This window comes from Alexandromys fortis, unplaced genomic scaffold (assembly GCF_014885135.2).
Source record: "Alexandromys fortis isolate MF-2015 unplaced genomic scaffold, M_Fortis_MF-2015_v1.1 scaffold_228, whole genome shotgun sequence".
Lineage (NCBI taxonomy): Eukaryota > Metazoa > Chordata > Mammalia > Rodentia > Cricetidae > Alexandromys > Alexandromys fortis.
In genome coordinates, this window is record NW_026068115.1 from 1,595,272 (window position 1) to 1,611,817 (window position 16,546).

General features: G+C 43.0%; 1 protein-coding gene across 3 annotated transcripts in view; it reads right to left on the minus strand.

The window, feature by feature from the left end:
* Nr6a1 (nuclear receptor subfamily 6 group A member 1) overlaps positions 1-16,546 on the minus strand; it is a 169,961-nt gene that overhangs the window by 7,248 nt on the left and 146,167 nt on the right. For 2 of the 3 annotated variants that reach the window (XM_050124837.1, XM_050124839.1), the window contains 5 exons: positions 12,839-12,993; positions 10,008-10,235; positions 8,530-8,784; positions 1,679-1,800; positions 82-234 (listed from right to left, as the gene is read on the minus strand). In XM_050124837.1, the coding sequence (XP_049980794.1) occupies positions 82-234; positions 1,679-1,800; positions 8,530-8,784; positions 10,008-10,235; positions 12,839-12,993 (913 nt within the window). The remainder of the gene's footprint in view (positions 1-81; positions 235-1,678; positions 1,801-8,529; positions 8,785-10,007; positions 10,236-12,838; positions 12,994-16,546) is intronic. The other variant, XM_050124838.1, reaches the window with a different exon arrangement.

A 16,546-nucleotide genomic window follows, 5' to 3' on the forward strand; every position in this document is an offset into this window, starting at 1 on the left:
GAATGAGCATCTATAAGCCTTGTCATCTCAGCCTGTCGCAAGCTTGGAGAAGCAGGGAGGATCCTGGACCCAGAATATTACCTGCAATGTACCGGATCTCTGGCAAGCACATCATAAGATCAGGAAAGCGATTTGGTTGATGTGTGTATTTATATTCAGTGAAATCCTGACAAATGTACCAGTACCGCTTATTCAGTTGTTCTAGTTGTGAGGCACTGGTCAGACCCCTGATATCTGCAAACAAAACAAAATAAAAATCACACAGGGAACAAACAGGATGGTAAACACCAGATTTTTTTTTTTAAATGAGACATTATTAAACACAGTCATAAAAAAGATCTTTTCTCCTTCTAATGTGGAGAAAGTAAAATCCAGACTCGGTAAATAAGATAAAAATAAATACAAAAAGGGACCTAAAGAGCAGTCCTTTGTCTGAGCCCTAAGTGCTGAGCTGGTTATCTCCACATTACATCGAGGTCTTAATACAGGGTATGGTGCACAAACAGGCACGAGAGAACATGGAACAAGGGGCTAGCTCTTTACCCAACAATACTTTGAACTGGAGGTTATCAGAAACATTGGTGATACCATCTCCAGCGTGCCTGTGTTCTTACCATCCTGTCTTGACTGTAAGTATGCATGTCTCTATCTAAAGTACAGAAGAGGAGTAAAGCATACTGTATGTAAATCCTACCCAGTCTTTGAGGTCCGCACAGTTCTCCTCCTCTAAGAAGTTGCTGCTCATCTTCCCCACATGCAGTACAATTCATGTGTTGAGTACTATCGGAGTGTATACTCTTCAGGGACCTGGTTTGTTTTCTTTCTCCTCCTTCCTAACCCCTGCTAATATCTTTAATATATGGTACAGGGCTTGGCTAGAGAAGGCATGTAGGTCACCTGATAAATGCATGGTGATATACAGACAGGAGTAGGAGTCTGTCAGTTACTAGAGGGCAGAGTGGGGGAGCAGTGATAACAAGGCAGGCATGATCAAGAGTCTCTGGATTGGAAAACTGAAGATAGTAAGACAGCACTTTCAAAGTCACAGGGAACAAAACCACACAAGCCCACTCTGGGAATGGGACACTCATACACTACTTTTGATAAAAACAAAACAAAACAAAAAACAAGAACACACCAATTTTCCTATATATATTGATTACCAGCAACTACCACATGTTACTTGTTGGTGATGTGCCCAACCTGACTGGACTCTTCTAACAGAGGAGTCATGTGTACCAGCACTCTTCCTGGAGCATCAGAGCAGCTGCCAGCATGTCAACCACCGGCTTATCGCCAGCAGTTTCATCAGTCACCCTGCTCTTCTTCAGCTGCTGGTAAACTTGGTACATATTTTAAATGACGCATGTTCTGTCCTTGGTGTCTGTGTTTAATGCATTAAAACTGACTAAACAAAGCAAATCCTCTTCCTTCCTCTGTGAGTTATAGAGATTGTGGCATTTAGATTTCAAGAGAAAAATCCAAAGCATTCCTTACACTGCAGAGGATCAAGTAGGGTGATGACTAGGGGGAGCACAGGGCCTTCCAAGACTGATGATCATGTGGTGTAACAGATTCTGTGACAGTCCTGGAGGTGGGAGGTGGGGGTGGGGCAATGGGGAATTGTACATGTGTGACACATAAAACAAACTCCTGTCTTCACCCACCACCTACTCACCTTGATTCAGGAAGTTAATTGCTTTCATGCATGCATACTCCTCATTGCTGACCTTCAGCTGATGGAACTTGTGATATAGGTAGATAAGCCGTTCAATCACCTCCATCCCTTCATCACTAAATCTAGACAACAGATAAAGGCTTTTATCTGGGGTGCCAATACGAGCAAAGGCCAGTAAGGGGACACAGAGGTTATCTATGATAGGAAAGAAACTCCACTTGGGGGAAATGTCACCCACAGGAAAATCCATGCTCTGTTTGGCAGCCAGTGTAGATTCTGCAAGATGCTGTTTCCAGGGTTGGGCAGAGTCAAGTAAAACCAGGTTCAAATCCAACTGCACCACACAAAGCTCTGAGAATTTAGGAGGGTTATTTAATTCCTGTAAGCTCTGAGATCTCCCTCTGCAAGATGTTTACCTGCTTATGCTAAAGGAAATTTGGGATAGAAACTGAGAAGAATGTAACAATATTAAGATAGAGCTTTTGTCTGTATCAATGACAGCTGCCATGGCGACTCTGAGAGCCGCAGTCACGGTGTGGAAAACGCTTCTAGTTCTGTTCATTTAGGTTCACTATTTCTAACAAGGCTAAGATAATATACAATCCAACAATCTTACTGGCGTCCCTGACTCAGTTCCTGGGGAAGGAAACACTTGCTGAGTCTTTCCACCACAAGAGCCTTGTACTGAGCACCTTCTGTCCATTCTTAACCCTATGAGTGACGGGAAACAATCACTACATCAACACAAGAGGAGAAACTCAAGTTCAAATGGAGAAGGGACTGGCCCAACACACAGCCAGTTATTGGTGCGATGAGAACCTGGAGCCTGGGCTAGCTTCCCAAAGCTCTTCCAGTCTCTGTTGGTCTGCTTATGCAGAACAGAGCAGACAGGTTTCTCCAGCTATTTACATATAACTTCTTTCCACCTGATGAATTCATATATGACCCCAGGGATATGGGTAATAAAATAGGTATACAAATCCAACATTAATAGTAAACCATAGTGAAATTCATTTTATTCATTTATATGTTGGTGTGTATGTGTGTGTACATGTTCATGTATGTGTGTAGGGTAGAGGTTGACACTGGGTGTCTTTTACTATTGTTCTCCACTTTATATTTGGGGATAACAGTCTCTAGTTGGATTTGAACCTCATTACTTGGCTAAACTGGCTGGCCAGCAAGTTCTGGGATCTGTCTATCTCTGCTTTCATTCAGTGCTATGGTTATAAACATTTCCAGATTTTTATATGGGTACAAGTACCTAAACTTAGGGGTCCTCCTACTTACATAGCAAGGATTTACCTACTAAGCCAGTCCCAGTAAATTTATTTATTTATTTTTAATATTTATTTATTTATTACATATACAATATTCTGTCTGTGTGTATGCCTGCAGGCCAGAAGAGGGCACCAGACCTCATTACAGAGAGTTGTGAGCCACCATGTGGTTGCTGGGAATTGAACTCAGGACCTTTGGAAGAGCAGGCAATGCTCTTAACCTCTGAGCCATCTCTCCAGCCCCAGTAAATTTATTTTAAGACAGCTTTTTGGCATGTAATTTTATCATTTACTAAAGATAAAATCAAATTTGCAGACTAATGAGATGAATATGCTTATTACTTTTACATGAAGAATTAAGTTGCATCCAAGTATTCAACACTGCAGGACACACATCAAAGTTTATCAGAGTTAGTTAGTTAGTTTGTTAGTTTGTTTGTTTCTTTCTTTCGACAAAGTATTATCATTTATAAAGAGGTGGTGGTGGAGCAGCAGCAGGTCACCGGAGGCCTGGGTGGGAGACAAACAGATAGAAACACTACGTATGCAGACAGAGTTTGGGTATAGAGTCTATTTAGTGGGTTATGGAGGGGAAAGAGAAGAGGAAGGGGGAAGGGGGAGAAAAGAGAGAGGCAGAAGCAAACAGAAGAAGGGCAGATGGCGGGGTGGGGGGAGGGAAGGAGAGAGGAGAGGGAGAGAGAGAGAGAGAGAGAGAGAGAGAGAGAGAGAGAGAGACCAGCTGGCCAGCAGATTATACAAAGTCTCACCATATATCCCTGGCTGGCCTAGAACTCACTACATGAAACAGACTGGTCACAAACTCAGAGCTCTGACTGTGTGCGTATATATAATATATACATATATAATATATAGGTATATCTATATATCCATATCATCCTAAAAAAGTATATTAATCAGAATCTCCTTTCACAGGAATTCTTACTTTCCTGACAACTTGTGAGATGAACCATATTTCTGTATTAGGATAAGGGTGTAGAAAGAGGTGACTCTCTCAGTTACATAGTAAGAAAAATCTTCCCCAATCCTGTCAAATTCTTAAGTGCTACCTGAAAAAGGCTGCCACATGCTATCCTGTGAAACCTTAAGAGCTTTATGTTCCCACAGCAACTCATCCTGGGGCCTGACCCTAGGAAGTGATGGGTATGATGGGTATTTCTGCATAACTAGCTTGATGTGCCTTCAAGGAAGCAGCATGCCCAGGGGTGGAGACCACTCCTTATAAAAGTACTTGCTGGCTACTTAAGTTCTTGAGAGAGAAAGGGCCTTAATGGTGGTTCCCTGAAGTATATGCATGGAGGAATTGTGATATGCTGAGGTGGGACATAACAAATAAGACGGGGGGGGGGGCGACGACAGACAGAGCTGACATCTGTCTGGTGGTCGAGCAATGCAGGAAGCACAAATAATACTCTGTCTCTTAATCAGCCCCAGACCTCACTATGGCACGGCAGGACCTGCAGGTGTGTGGCTATCATCCAGACTCTGAGCTGGCAGCGCCAAATCTGTTCCTGGCTGTCTTGGCCTGGGGGACACAAAGGAGCTCTGAAGTGCTTGGGCCTGTACATATGCCCAAGCCCTGCTCTTTCTCTTGGGGACAGCACACCCCTTCTTCAAATACCTTACAAGAAGCAGCCATCATAGTTCCTTGGCAGTGGTCCCCACTCAGTCCCCACAACTTGGCTGCAAAGCTTTCCTCCACACCCGCATCCCACCCTTTGATAAACAGAGCTGTTCTCTGTTCCACAGGCCTGCTTTCTCCTCCAGCCGTTCCTCCTCCACATCTGCCCACTCCACAGTTCTGACGCCCCTGTATTCCCTGTCTACAAATTATCAGCACTCAAAGCCATAAAGTTGAACAAACACACCCATTCTTCTCTTAGGTTCCTATCACACAAACATTCTAGGACAAAGAAAACATTCCTGCCAGGATCCCCCAAACCACTGGACCATTCAGTCAGCAATTGAAGCTGACACTATGTAAGTTATATACCAACAAGGGGCAGAGAGGAACGACTCTCTTTCCCATTTATCTCAATGTACCCTCTTCGGCAGCAGTCAGCAGCAGCCACCTTCACATCCACATACAAGCCAGATTACAGCTCCAGGATGCGTTCTACAAAGTCCTTCCTTCTAAGAATCTGGGATAAGGTAATGGCAGAGAGCTCTGACTTTGAAGCACAACAGACCTGCATAGGAATCTTAGCTCCGTCTTTTTCTACCTTTGTAGCCCTGCATTTTCTTCACTCTGAAATTCAAGGTCCTTATATCTAAGTCTCATAGGATGGCAGCAAGGACTCAACAGCAATGTAAGTAAAAACAATGATAAAAACTGGTGCAACAAATTCCATTGATCATTACACATTCACAGTATCACTATCATTGTCATTCTCCTGTAATAAGGAGAGAAAAGACTGTTTCCTGAGCCTGAGAACTAGTCAAAAGTGCCCATTAAAGCCCATCTAACTCTAAGCATCTTCTCCAGGGAGTGAAAGGGTATTGATTAGGGCTGGGAGCGGTCCCCGGCTGGTGCTACAATCTGCTTTAAATCACATTTGTCCACCTCTGTGTCTGATAACAGTCTGATGAGGAGTAGGCACCATAAACTTGATTCAGTATTAAGAAGAGAAAAGGAGCTGGTCGTGCATCATCTGGGAAGCCTTTTCCTGACAGCAGGCACTCACACTCAGGAGCTGTGAAGAAGCAAAGACTGCCTGGGGGAGTAGGAGTAGAACAGCAAAGGAAGAAAGAGCTATGGCCAATTAGACTCTACACCCTGGGGACGCTTGGCAGTGATTCACCTGACTCCAGAGGCTCAACTTCGAGATCTTATGACTTCACAGGCACCCAAGTCAAACACAGAGTGTCTTACGTCCTCCATCATGCTCTTCCTTGATGCTTCGTCCTGGCTAAGACAACGTGTGCCCACTTGCCTAGCAACTACTCACAGCTTTCCTTACTTACAGACATCCTGCTGACGCCTTGCCTTTGACACTGCTAGCTTGGCGTTGTCCTCTCTTTCCATATCACTGTTCTGTCCTTCAGGCATTCTCTGCCTTTCCATGGACACAGAGTAGCCTCTTGTTCAACCATGCTCTAGTCTTAACAGCCACAGAACGCTTTCTCAAATGTAAACCACCCAAGTAATTCCTGTGGTGCAATGCTGCTAACACAATCAAATCCAAAGTCCTCTCTCTGGTTTGTTTGGTTTTGTTTTTAGGCAGTCTCACCATATAACCCAGGCTGTCCTGGAACTTGATCTGCAGAGTAGGCTAGCCTTGAACTCAGGGATTCTCCTGCCTCTGCCCAGCTCTGGGACTAAAAGTGCGTGCCACCATGTCCAACTCTTCTTGGGTCTCCCTGTGTAGTGCTGAAACTTGCTCTGTAGACCAGGCTGGCCTGTCCTGCCTTCATCTTACTCTCTATACTGTATTTGGAAAATTCTCTCTTCAAAATGCAGCTCAAATGTCTGTTCTTGTGGTAAGCCAAGTATGTAAGTACAGCCCTCTTTCCTTAGTCTGGGTTTGAATAGTCCTTATATCCTCCTCAATATCCTTCAATATGACCTTGCATTGTAGATTATATTTGTTACTATAAAATGAGAACTGGGACTCTCAGAGTCAGAAACCATGTCTAAGTTGGGTGTGGTAGTACATAGGTATTATTGAAGCTACTCAGAAGACCAAAGCAGGAACATTCTAAATTTGAGGTCTGTCTGGGAAACTTAGTGAGATCTTATCTCAAAATAAATGAAACATAGATAGGGATTCTATCTCAGTGGTAGAGTACTTACATAGCACGTGTAAGGCTTTGGGTTTAAATCTCTGGAACCAGAAAGGAAAGGAGGGAGAGAAGGGAAAAGGAATGAAAGACAAAACCTTATCTACATGGTTTGTGTTCCTAGAACCATTGCCTCCAACAACTCCTAACACATGCAGTGCCTGCAGAGGGCCTGGAAAACCTAGAGGCTGATTTCACTGCTACAGGGAGTCCATCCCAGGAAGAGCTAGTAGTTCCCAGAAAAACAGGGAGACTGGGCTCCCTGAAGTCAGATATATAAACCAACAACATTACAGCAAGTTTACTGCTGTCCACACAGCCCTTCAATCCAGAGTTATGATCTGGAGACAGAAACCAGATGGAAACAATGAATTAGAGGCTCTAGACAAGGGATCAGGTCATTTGTAAAATTAGATGGCTCTGTTTATAGGATAAAATGTCAGGTAGGTGCACCCTGAAGCCAGTAAGCAAGGAAACACTAGAAAAGCAAAAGAGAGCCAGTTCCCAGATTCTCACTCAGCTGTGCACAAACTCCTGAAGGTCTTAAAGCTTTGCTCCCTACTTAAGTGTTGCTTTGTTTTATGTAAGGCACAGGATGGTGGGGCTGATGCACCCTAGTCCTGCAAAGAAAATTATGGGAGTTGGTACCCTATCTCCTCCATATTTCATTTATTCTTGCTCTGGGTACCTTTAAGTTGTATGACTTATATTATTTAAACTGTCCAAAAAAAGGTGATTTACTGAAATGTTTAACTGTCAGTTAAGCTACATAAAATATTTCACATGAATAAATTAATAATCCAGAAAAGTTATTGAAAGATACTTGTCTTTGTTTTTTCGAGACAGGGTTTCTCTGTAGCGTTGGAGCCTGTCCTGAACTAGCTCTTGTAGACCAGGCTGGCCTCGAACTCACAGAGATCCACCTGCCTCTGCCTGGGATTAAAGGCGTGTGCCACCAACACCTGGCTGATACTTGTTGTTTTAATTTGGAGGTCAGAAATGAAGAGTTTTCCCTTAATTTTTCCCTTTCATTTTCCCTAGGTCTTCAAAGAATGTGACTAAAATAGTTCATGGACAGGTTATAGAAGCAGCAGGAGGAAAAAGGCTGTTCTAGAGGAGGTTAGAGGACGCTGGTTAGTCAGAAGGAAAACTTATGGCAAAGAACAGCCAGGAGACCTGTTTGGGTCAGTCCTGTGCTCTTAACATCTCATCCCACCTCAGGTACCACGAAAGAGCCTAAGCAGTCAGGCGGAGGGCAGCGGATGGGAATGGGAAGCTATGGGGCAAGCTCAAGACCAGGCTCTAGATTAAAATCTAAAACCTTTAAGGGTCAGGTTCTCTGGAATTCAACTTTCTCATCTATAAACAAGCACACAATGGTGCTTATGTACTATAAGTTGTAAGAAAGAATCAGTATAAAGTTGCCTACAAATGATACCAAGCTGACTCACAAGTCCAGAGTCCCTTCCCTTGGGGGTCGAGTTTAGATTTTTGTTTTTCTCAGGTATATCATCCCACTAACGCACACATAACATTAAAGCAACAGCTTAGCATTCTGCCAATCTGACTGTGTGACACTTATTCGTCACCCCTGCCTTGTTGGAGAGATACCTACTCTATACACAGAACCTGTGATTTGGACAATGACAGGACAGTATTAAAATCCAGGTCCATGGGATTTAATGTTCCCCTTTGGAGACTATGTAGCCTTGCCTCACAGGGAGGATGATGCCTTGGTTGCTCAGGATGTCCTCCTCAGTCAGCAGCTCTCACCTGTGTAGCTCTTCATCAGACGGCGAGTACTTGGCCGTGACATCAGCCAGCTCCCCAAAGATCTGCTTGCTATAAACTGTGAGGGAAGAGAGCAGGATCAATTCCTGCCATGTAGAGCTCAAGAGGCACGTGTAATCCTTGATTGAGAGCTCGCAGAAGAAAGGCAGCTTCTTGATCCAGGCAATTTGTCTAAAGAGCAACTCGTCGGCCAGGCGGCAAAGCAGAGCAAACAGCTCTGCTTGTGTCACAGAATATCTGGAGGTGGGGACAAGACAGAGAGTGAGGGTAGGAGCAAAGGAGGGAGGGTATTCCTCGAAGGCACAGTATGTCCTTGGCAGTAGGGCCCTTGCCGACAGATTTCCAGTTTCACTCAACTTCTTATAAATGGGTAGGGCTGGAGTCTGCGAAAAGCTGGGATGGGAGTGGGGGGCAATGATATTTTCTGAGAAGAGGCTGCTGAGAGAAAAGGAGGTTTAGAAATTTGTGGAATTATGAGAGCTATCACTCTTAATGCTGGTGTTCTCTAATGTTTCATGCCCTAGAAGAAATTCTTACTCATTCCTGCTCTAGTTTTGGTAATAAAAATACTAATGCGGTGGGTCTAGAGCATACCTAGTATGAGGAACAACAACCACACATACAAGAAAACAGAAACAAAAACAAAACACAAAGCCAAACAAATCCAAGGGCCAGACTGCTGCAGAGAACAGGCATTCAGAAGCCTTTCCTGTCCTCACTGTGCCCCCTGGTGGTGACAGTTCAGGAACTAGAGCTGCTCAGCCTTTCTAAAAAACTATTTCTCAGCTCTAGCCCACAGGGGCCTTTGAGTCTCACTCAGATTTATTCCTTTCAAGGTCCTGGGTCCCCTTGTCATCTTCTTCCTCATTCCTTACATATAAAAGCTCTGGGGGATCCTTCCTTTATGTATTTAAGTCTACTATTCTGAAACTGGAGCCTAGCTGAGGATCTCAAGATACTTTTTGGGAGGCCTAAGGACTCTAGCAACCCATGTTCTGTACCTAAAAAGTAATAGGTGCAAGAATGAGTGGCCCAGATGATGAACTATGCAGCACCCCAATAGAGCCAAATGCAGACTGAGGTATCTCTTCCACCATTCAGGTCTGTACCAAAGGCTGCCAGTCACATGCCATTGGTTACTAATGGGCATGTTGGCTAGGTATATAGACAGGTCACAACCGATTAGGGTTTGAATGATTTAAAAACCTTAGGCCTGATGTAAAGCTTATTTCTGACACAAAACCAACCATTTCAGGGCTTGGTTTACATAGACCCACAAAGAAATGAAGGCTCTTCAATCCCAATTTCATAGGAACTAAAAAGTAACCTGAACTCTCTGAGAAAAGATGCTTAAGGAAACACGAGGGACCAACGCCTTCAATGACAAAGCTGGGGATACAACTGGTGCATGGTAGGAACATTTTGAGACTAAAGGGCCCAGCAGGGCAGAATTCACTCACCCATCTTCAATCAACATGGGTGTGCCCAATGGCTCCAGGTCTTCGGCTGACATCAGCTGGTGAATCAGACTGTAGGACTGAGGGTCCAAGCTTCGAGCTTGTGGGGGCAGAAGTGGTGAATGGCCAGAATAGCTAAAAAGGTGTGGTATGTATTGATAATGTGGAGGCACTGACATCCCCATGTACTGGTCCCTGAATGTCATAAATCCATTTAGTTCCACAGACCTACTGGAGAGAAAAACTTCACATCAGGAAAAGCCATGGCAGGTTGAGTACATGCTCAAAGGAATAAGATAGCCAAGGAGTTCTCTGGTCATAAAGTCTGTAACTAATCAAGTCATGGGACAAAATTAAGATTACATGCATGTCTGTCTACCCATTAGATTCCAGCCATGAGACACGGACTCTGTGAGGGTACAGAAGTATGGGGCTCATCATTGGCAAACTCAGTGACCAGCAGTATAGGAGATATAAATAAATAAGGATTGGTTGAAATCTTTGTCCTGATGTCACAACTAGCACCTCAGTCATGCTAGGTAGGTGCTTGGCCATTGTGCTCTATCCTAATGCTCTTCTACCTTCTAATATATTTGAGATCTGGTCTCTAGGGCTAGTTGCCAGGGCCAACCCTGAATTCATTCTGTAGCCCAGGCAGGTTTTGAAGTTGTCATCCTCCTGCCTCAACCTCCCCGATAGTTGAGACAGTAGGTCTTTACCACCAAGCCCAGATTGAAAGAGTTTTTAATGTATACCAGTAGACTATTGTGACAAAAATGTGTGTTTATATTGTTGTTTTACTGTTAGGAAAACAAAGGCACAGGGTAGGCTAAATGGACTTTATTAGTCTAAAAACCAAATCCAGTACCTGGCATGAAATATAGCTTGAGGTCCTAAATCCTAAAAAGAAAGAACAAGGGAACAAATAATGGAATAAAAAGCTCTAATTGAATATGAAGAGGAAGGCAAGCTCTTCCCTGTTTCCTCTTTTTGGGAGAAATCTAATCATTTTTCTCAACTGACAAAGAAGTTACATCTGTTTATTTATATTTCTCCTGACGCACGTGTGGAGCTCTCCTCTTCCACTGTGTGGCTATCAGACTTGGCGGCAGGTGCCTTTACCTGGTGAACCATCTCCCCAGCCCATTATTTATCATATTGAAAATCATTTAGCTTTTCCTAGATGTATTTCCTATGACTGAGTTTGGCAAACTATAGTTTATAGGCCAGACCTAGCCTAAGACCTATTTTTGGTAAATTGAGTTTTTTACGGGAACAAAGCCACACTCACTGTTTTATACATATGGTGTGTGCAGCTTTTGAGCCACTAAGGCACAGTTGGGGTGCTGGGACCCAGGCCAGACGTAGAAAATTTAAAATAGTTACTATATGGCCTTTTAAATTTTTGTTTGTCTATTTGGAAACAGGATCCCTATGTAGTCCTGCCTGTCCTAGAATGACCTTTTTATAAAAGGAGGATTTCTTTCTTTTATCATGTGCATATATGATGGTGTGTGTGTGTGTGTGTGTGTGTGTACAGGCCTGAGATTTATGTCAAGTAACTCTCTCAATGGTTTTCCACCTTATCCTTCTGAGACAGGGTGTCTAAAAAGACCTGGAGCTTATAAATTCAGTTAAATTAGCTGGCCACTGAGCCTCAGAGGCCACAGCCTCCCTAGTGCTAGAAGGAAACAAAGTCTATATAGTCCTCACTGCACCTTGCTTTTATGTGGGAGCTGGGGATCCAACCTGGGGCCTCATGACTACAGAGCAAGCACTTTACAGCCTGAGCAATCTCCACAGGCCATACCATGTGACATCTTATTCTCACTTATTATTTATTTATTTTTTAAAGAGTTATTTATGCTGGGCAGTGGTGGCACACGCCTTTAATCCCAGCACTTGGGAGTCAGAGGCAGGCAGATTTCTGTCAGTTCGAAGCCATCCTGGTCTACAAGAGCTAGTTCCAGGACAGCCAGGACTATTATACAGAGAAATCCTGTCTCAGAAAACAAAACAAACAAAAAGATTTATTTATTTATGTATATGAGTGTTCTGTCTGCATGTTTGCCTGCACTTCAAAAGAGGTCATCAGATTCCATTACAGATGGTTGTGAGTGGGTGCTGGGTGCTGGGAATGGAACTCAGGACTTCTGAAAGAGCAGTCAGTGCTCTTAACCTCTGAGCCATCTCTCCAGAGATTTCAAGAAAATATCTTTAATTCTTGTCCTATATGAAAGACTTCTGGGGCAAGGAGCCCTCCATTATAGCTAAAAGCCATATTTACAGCTATTAGCTAACTTAAGATAGCATGATTGCCTCAAGAGGTTTTTTAAAGATTTACTTATTTATTATGTATACATTGTTCTGCCTGTGTGTGTGTGTGTGTGTGCCTGCAGGCCAGAAGAGGGCACCAGATCTCATTATAGATGGTTGTGAGTCACCATGTGGTTGCTGGGAATTGAACTCAAGACCTCTGGTGAATAGCCAGTCTTCTTAACCGCTGAGCCATCTCTCTAGCCCCTGAGACTTTAATCTTCAGTTCCCCAATAACACTGACTCTCGTGAGTCAGAAAAACTGTGAACTCAGTTCTGCAAACAGTGTATTAAAATGTTATTCTGCAAACTGAAGCCTATGTAGGCATGCACAGAAGTGGTGCTTATCAGTCTGAAAAAGAGACTGAGGACATTTTGTTTTGGTCTTGGAAGAAGCCTGGGCTTGTACCATCTTGGTCCCCAAGAGCCTGGCAGAGGAGCACTCTATCAGAAGTTCTTTGGAGAGCGACTTGCTGGGTGGTCCACAGATGATGATACTGGGCTTGCCTTTAGCTTACCTGGATGACAATGTGGAGCCTGGCGAGGGCTGGTTGCTCTCTGAAGCCCTGTTCCCAGGGGAACTGTGGTCGCTGTCACCATGGTTGCTCCAGTGATTGGCTTCTTCCTCAAACTCTTGTCCAGACATGATTCTTTCAATCTCTTCTTCTGATATCTTTGACAAGAAATGGACACATGTTACAGCTGATACTGTAGATACCTCCTGTTTTGTCTGTAGGACACCAAGTTTATACTCCAGGTCTCTCATACTCGTTGGAGTTCCTTGGCTATGCCCAGTATATCTGGACACAATCTTTGACTTTTCCCTTGCCCATTTACCCTACCTTCCAGACACAAAGTCTATTCCTCAACTCTTGTCTTTGCGTCCTCACTTTCCTAACTGAAACTTCATTCTTCAATGACAATCCCCTATTTGCTCTACCCAATAATGAATGTTATCTCCTTTGTAAAATTATCTAGCATTATTTACTATTCATAACTATATGGATTCTGAGAAAAGAAGGGCAGCATCATGGTTAATAGTATAAATTCAGGAAGTACACCATCTTTTGTCAAATCCAGACTTCTGGAACAAACTTGGTAAAGTTACTGAATTATGTCATGTGAAGTATGTCCATTAGTTTGGTAGATAGAACAAAATCCCCACCTCACTGGATTCTTGAGGATTAATCAATTCAGATACTTAGAAAGGGGGCTAGCAAGAATAACAATTAAAGAAGCACTGAAAGTTACAATATCATCATCTTTGGGTTGCTTTGTTTGAGACAGGTCTTGTTACAGTGCTCAGGATAGTCTTAAATTCCTAGGCTCAAGAAGTCCTTCTACTTCAATCTTTCAAGTAGCCGAATCTATAGGAGTGTGTCACCAAACTGGGTTGTCATTGTTACAGAATACTCATAGTAACATATCATTAGCAGAAGTGTATAATAAGTGGGTATTAAGTACGTGGTGTTCACCTGGTAAGAACTGACGTGTACTGTCACGTGGATTTTCTTTTTCCGGGCAGTGGTGGTGCACACCTTTAATCCCAGCATTTGGGAGACAGAGGCAGGAATAGCTCTGTGAATTCAAGGTCAGCGTGGTCTACAGAGTAAGTTCCAGGACAGCCAGCCAGGATTATTTCACAGAGAAAACCTGTCTCCAAAAACCAAAAACCAAGCCAAACCAAACAAAAACAGAAAGAAAAAAAAAAAAAAAAGAATATCACCTAGTCTATTACTCTATTAAATAAAACTTTGAAGAAATTACAGCTCACATAAGTCATACTGTGTGCACCTAGATGTGGTCAGGGGTATGAGGAAGAAACAGAAATATACTAGAACTTAGCCCAGTACTCTATAGAAAACTATATCTTCTATACAGTATCTAACTTAGGACTGAGGCCTAACTGGTCACAGTCAACACAGAGCAGACAGAGTAAGTGCTAAGGATTTTATATGATGTTTCTATGGAAACCGCAAAGTCCATTTTCTCCCAGGCTTGTTTGGTTCAGACCTGCATATGTATTTGCTCTAGCGGCCTTTAAGAAAACCCTGAACTGTCATGGTCATAAACAAAAGCTTTCAGAATGCACCACTACAGGAACAGCAGGGAACCGAGTTTGCCATTCCAGCCTGAGGACCTCAGTTCAACCCCTGGAAGCGATGTAAAGGAGAAAACAAACACCTCCAACAGTGAACTGTGGTACTTGTGTGCCTGCATGCACACATCACACATGTGAGCACACAAGGGCACACATGTACAGACATATAAAATAATGATAATAATTTTTTTAAATTCATATATTATTCTCTCATTTATCCTGACTCTAGTTTCTGATCACTCCACTCTTCCCAGTAATAATACAGTTTTTTGTTTGTTTTTGCCTTTTTTTTTTCCAAGACAGGATTTTTCTGTGTAACAGCTTTGGTTGTCCTGGAACTCATTCTGTAGACAAGGCTGGCCTTGAACTCACAGGGATTTGCCAGCCTCTGCCTCCCAAGAGCTGGGAATTAAAGACATGTGCTACCAGTGCCTGGCATAATAAAGTTTAAAAAAAAAAAAGAACTGAATATTAATGAGAATATGGGACTAGGCAAGAAGGATTTAACTAGTAGATAAACAAAGGAGCTGGTCTGAAATTATTTGGTGTATACACTGAAATGGAGCAACTGTTTTTGAAAATTAAGTCATATATACCAAAGAAATAAACTCCAGCTTTTCTCTTAATGGTCCTTAGAACCCTGAAATTGTTGTCACTCGAGAGATGGTACTGACAGCAAGAACAGAGTGTGAAGACGTGGGCTGAGTGAAAAGAGCCAACCCATGAAGGCAGTTTACTCTACCTGGGAGTTGTGACTGCTTTCCCCTGTGAGCACCATGGGACAGTGAGCAATCACTGATACACTGACTACAGAGAGAACAGAATTTGTTGGAAATGCTTGACCTGGGTTCTAATTTCATTTGTTATTTCCTAGCCAGATACTCCTGGGAGAGTCAAGTCACTTGAACTCTCTGTGCTTCAGCTTCTCTGCCTGCAAACAGAGGCAATATTACCCCTTTGTAGCTCATGGCTATTCCATCAGAGGTAGAGCAGAGAAGTATACAGGTCAAAGTCAGACAGACTTGGGAGTTAACCCAAGATAAAGTTATAAAACAGACAGAGAATAGATGCTTAGTAAATGGAAACTCCATCTCTCCTATCTCTCCTTGTTGTTTTTTGCGGGTTTTTTGTTTGTTTTGTTTTGTTTTGTTTTTGTTTTGAGACAGGGTTTCTCTGTGGCTTTGGAGGAGCCTGTCCTGGAACTAGCTCTTGTAGACCAGGCTAGCCTCCAACTCACAGAGATCCGCCTGCCTCTGTCTCCTTGTTTTTATTAAGACTAGCTAAACACAGATGGGTAGTGATAGTGCACGCCTTTAATCCCAGCACTCAGGAAGCAGAGGCAGATGGGTGGATTTCTGTGAGTTTGTCTTTTATTCTTTTTATAATTTTATGTATATGATTGCTCTATCCGCACGCCAAAAGAAGGCATCAGATCCCACTATAGATGGCTGTGATTGCTGGGACTTGAACTCAGGACCCCTGGAAGAGCAGTCAGTGCTCTTAACCACTGAGTCATCTCTACAGCTGGTTGTGATGGTACATGCTGGTAGAATTTGCTCAAGGAGGCTGAGAAGGAAGACTACAAGGCCAGCCTGAGAGAAACCCTGTCTTGAAAAAAAGAAAAAAGAATAGACAAACACAACTGAGAACTTAAAGATCACAGCTCTAACACACTACCCATAAAAACCAAAATAATATGCTTAGCATAAAAACTCAAACATAACTGGGTGGTGGAAGAACATGTCTTTAAACCCAGCACTCAGGACATAAATATAGAAAGATCTCTGAGCCAGAGGACAGCCTGGTCTACAGAGTGAGTTCTAGAATGGATAGAGCTACACAGAGAAACCCTGTCTCAAAAAAACAAAATAACAACATCAACAACAAGAAAAACCCTCAAACACAATAGCAGGTGAAATGGCTTTTCTAACCACTGGTGTCTTCAGTTCTAGAGGAAACAGTAGGACCTGAGCATCCCCTGGCAGGGCACTAAGAATGCATTAGGTGCTACTATAGCAATAGTTCTCAACCTTTCTAATGCTTCAACCCCTTAATACAGTTGCTCGTGTTGTGTGAACCCACCAAATATAATTTGTTGCTACTTCATAACTGTGATTTTGCTACT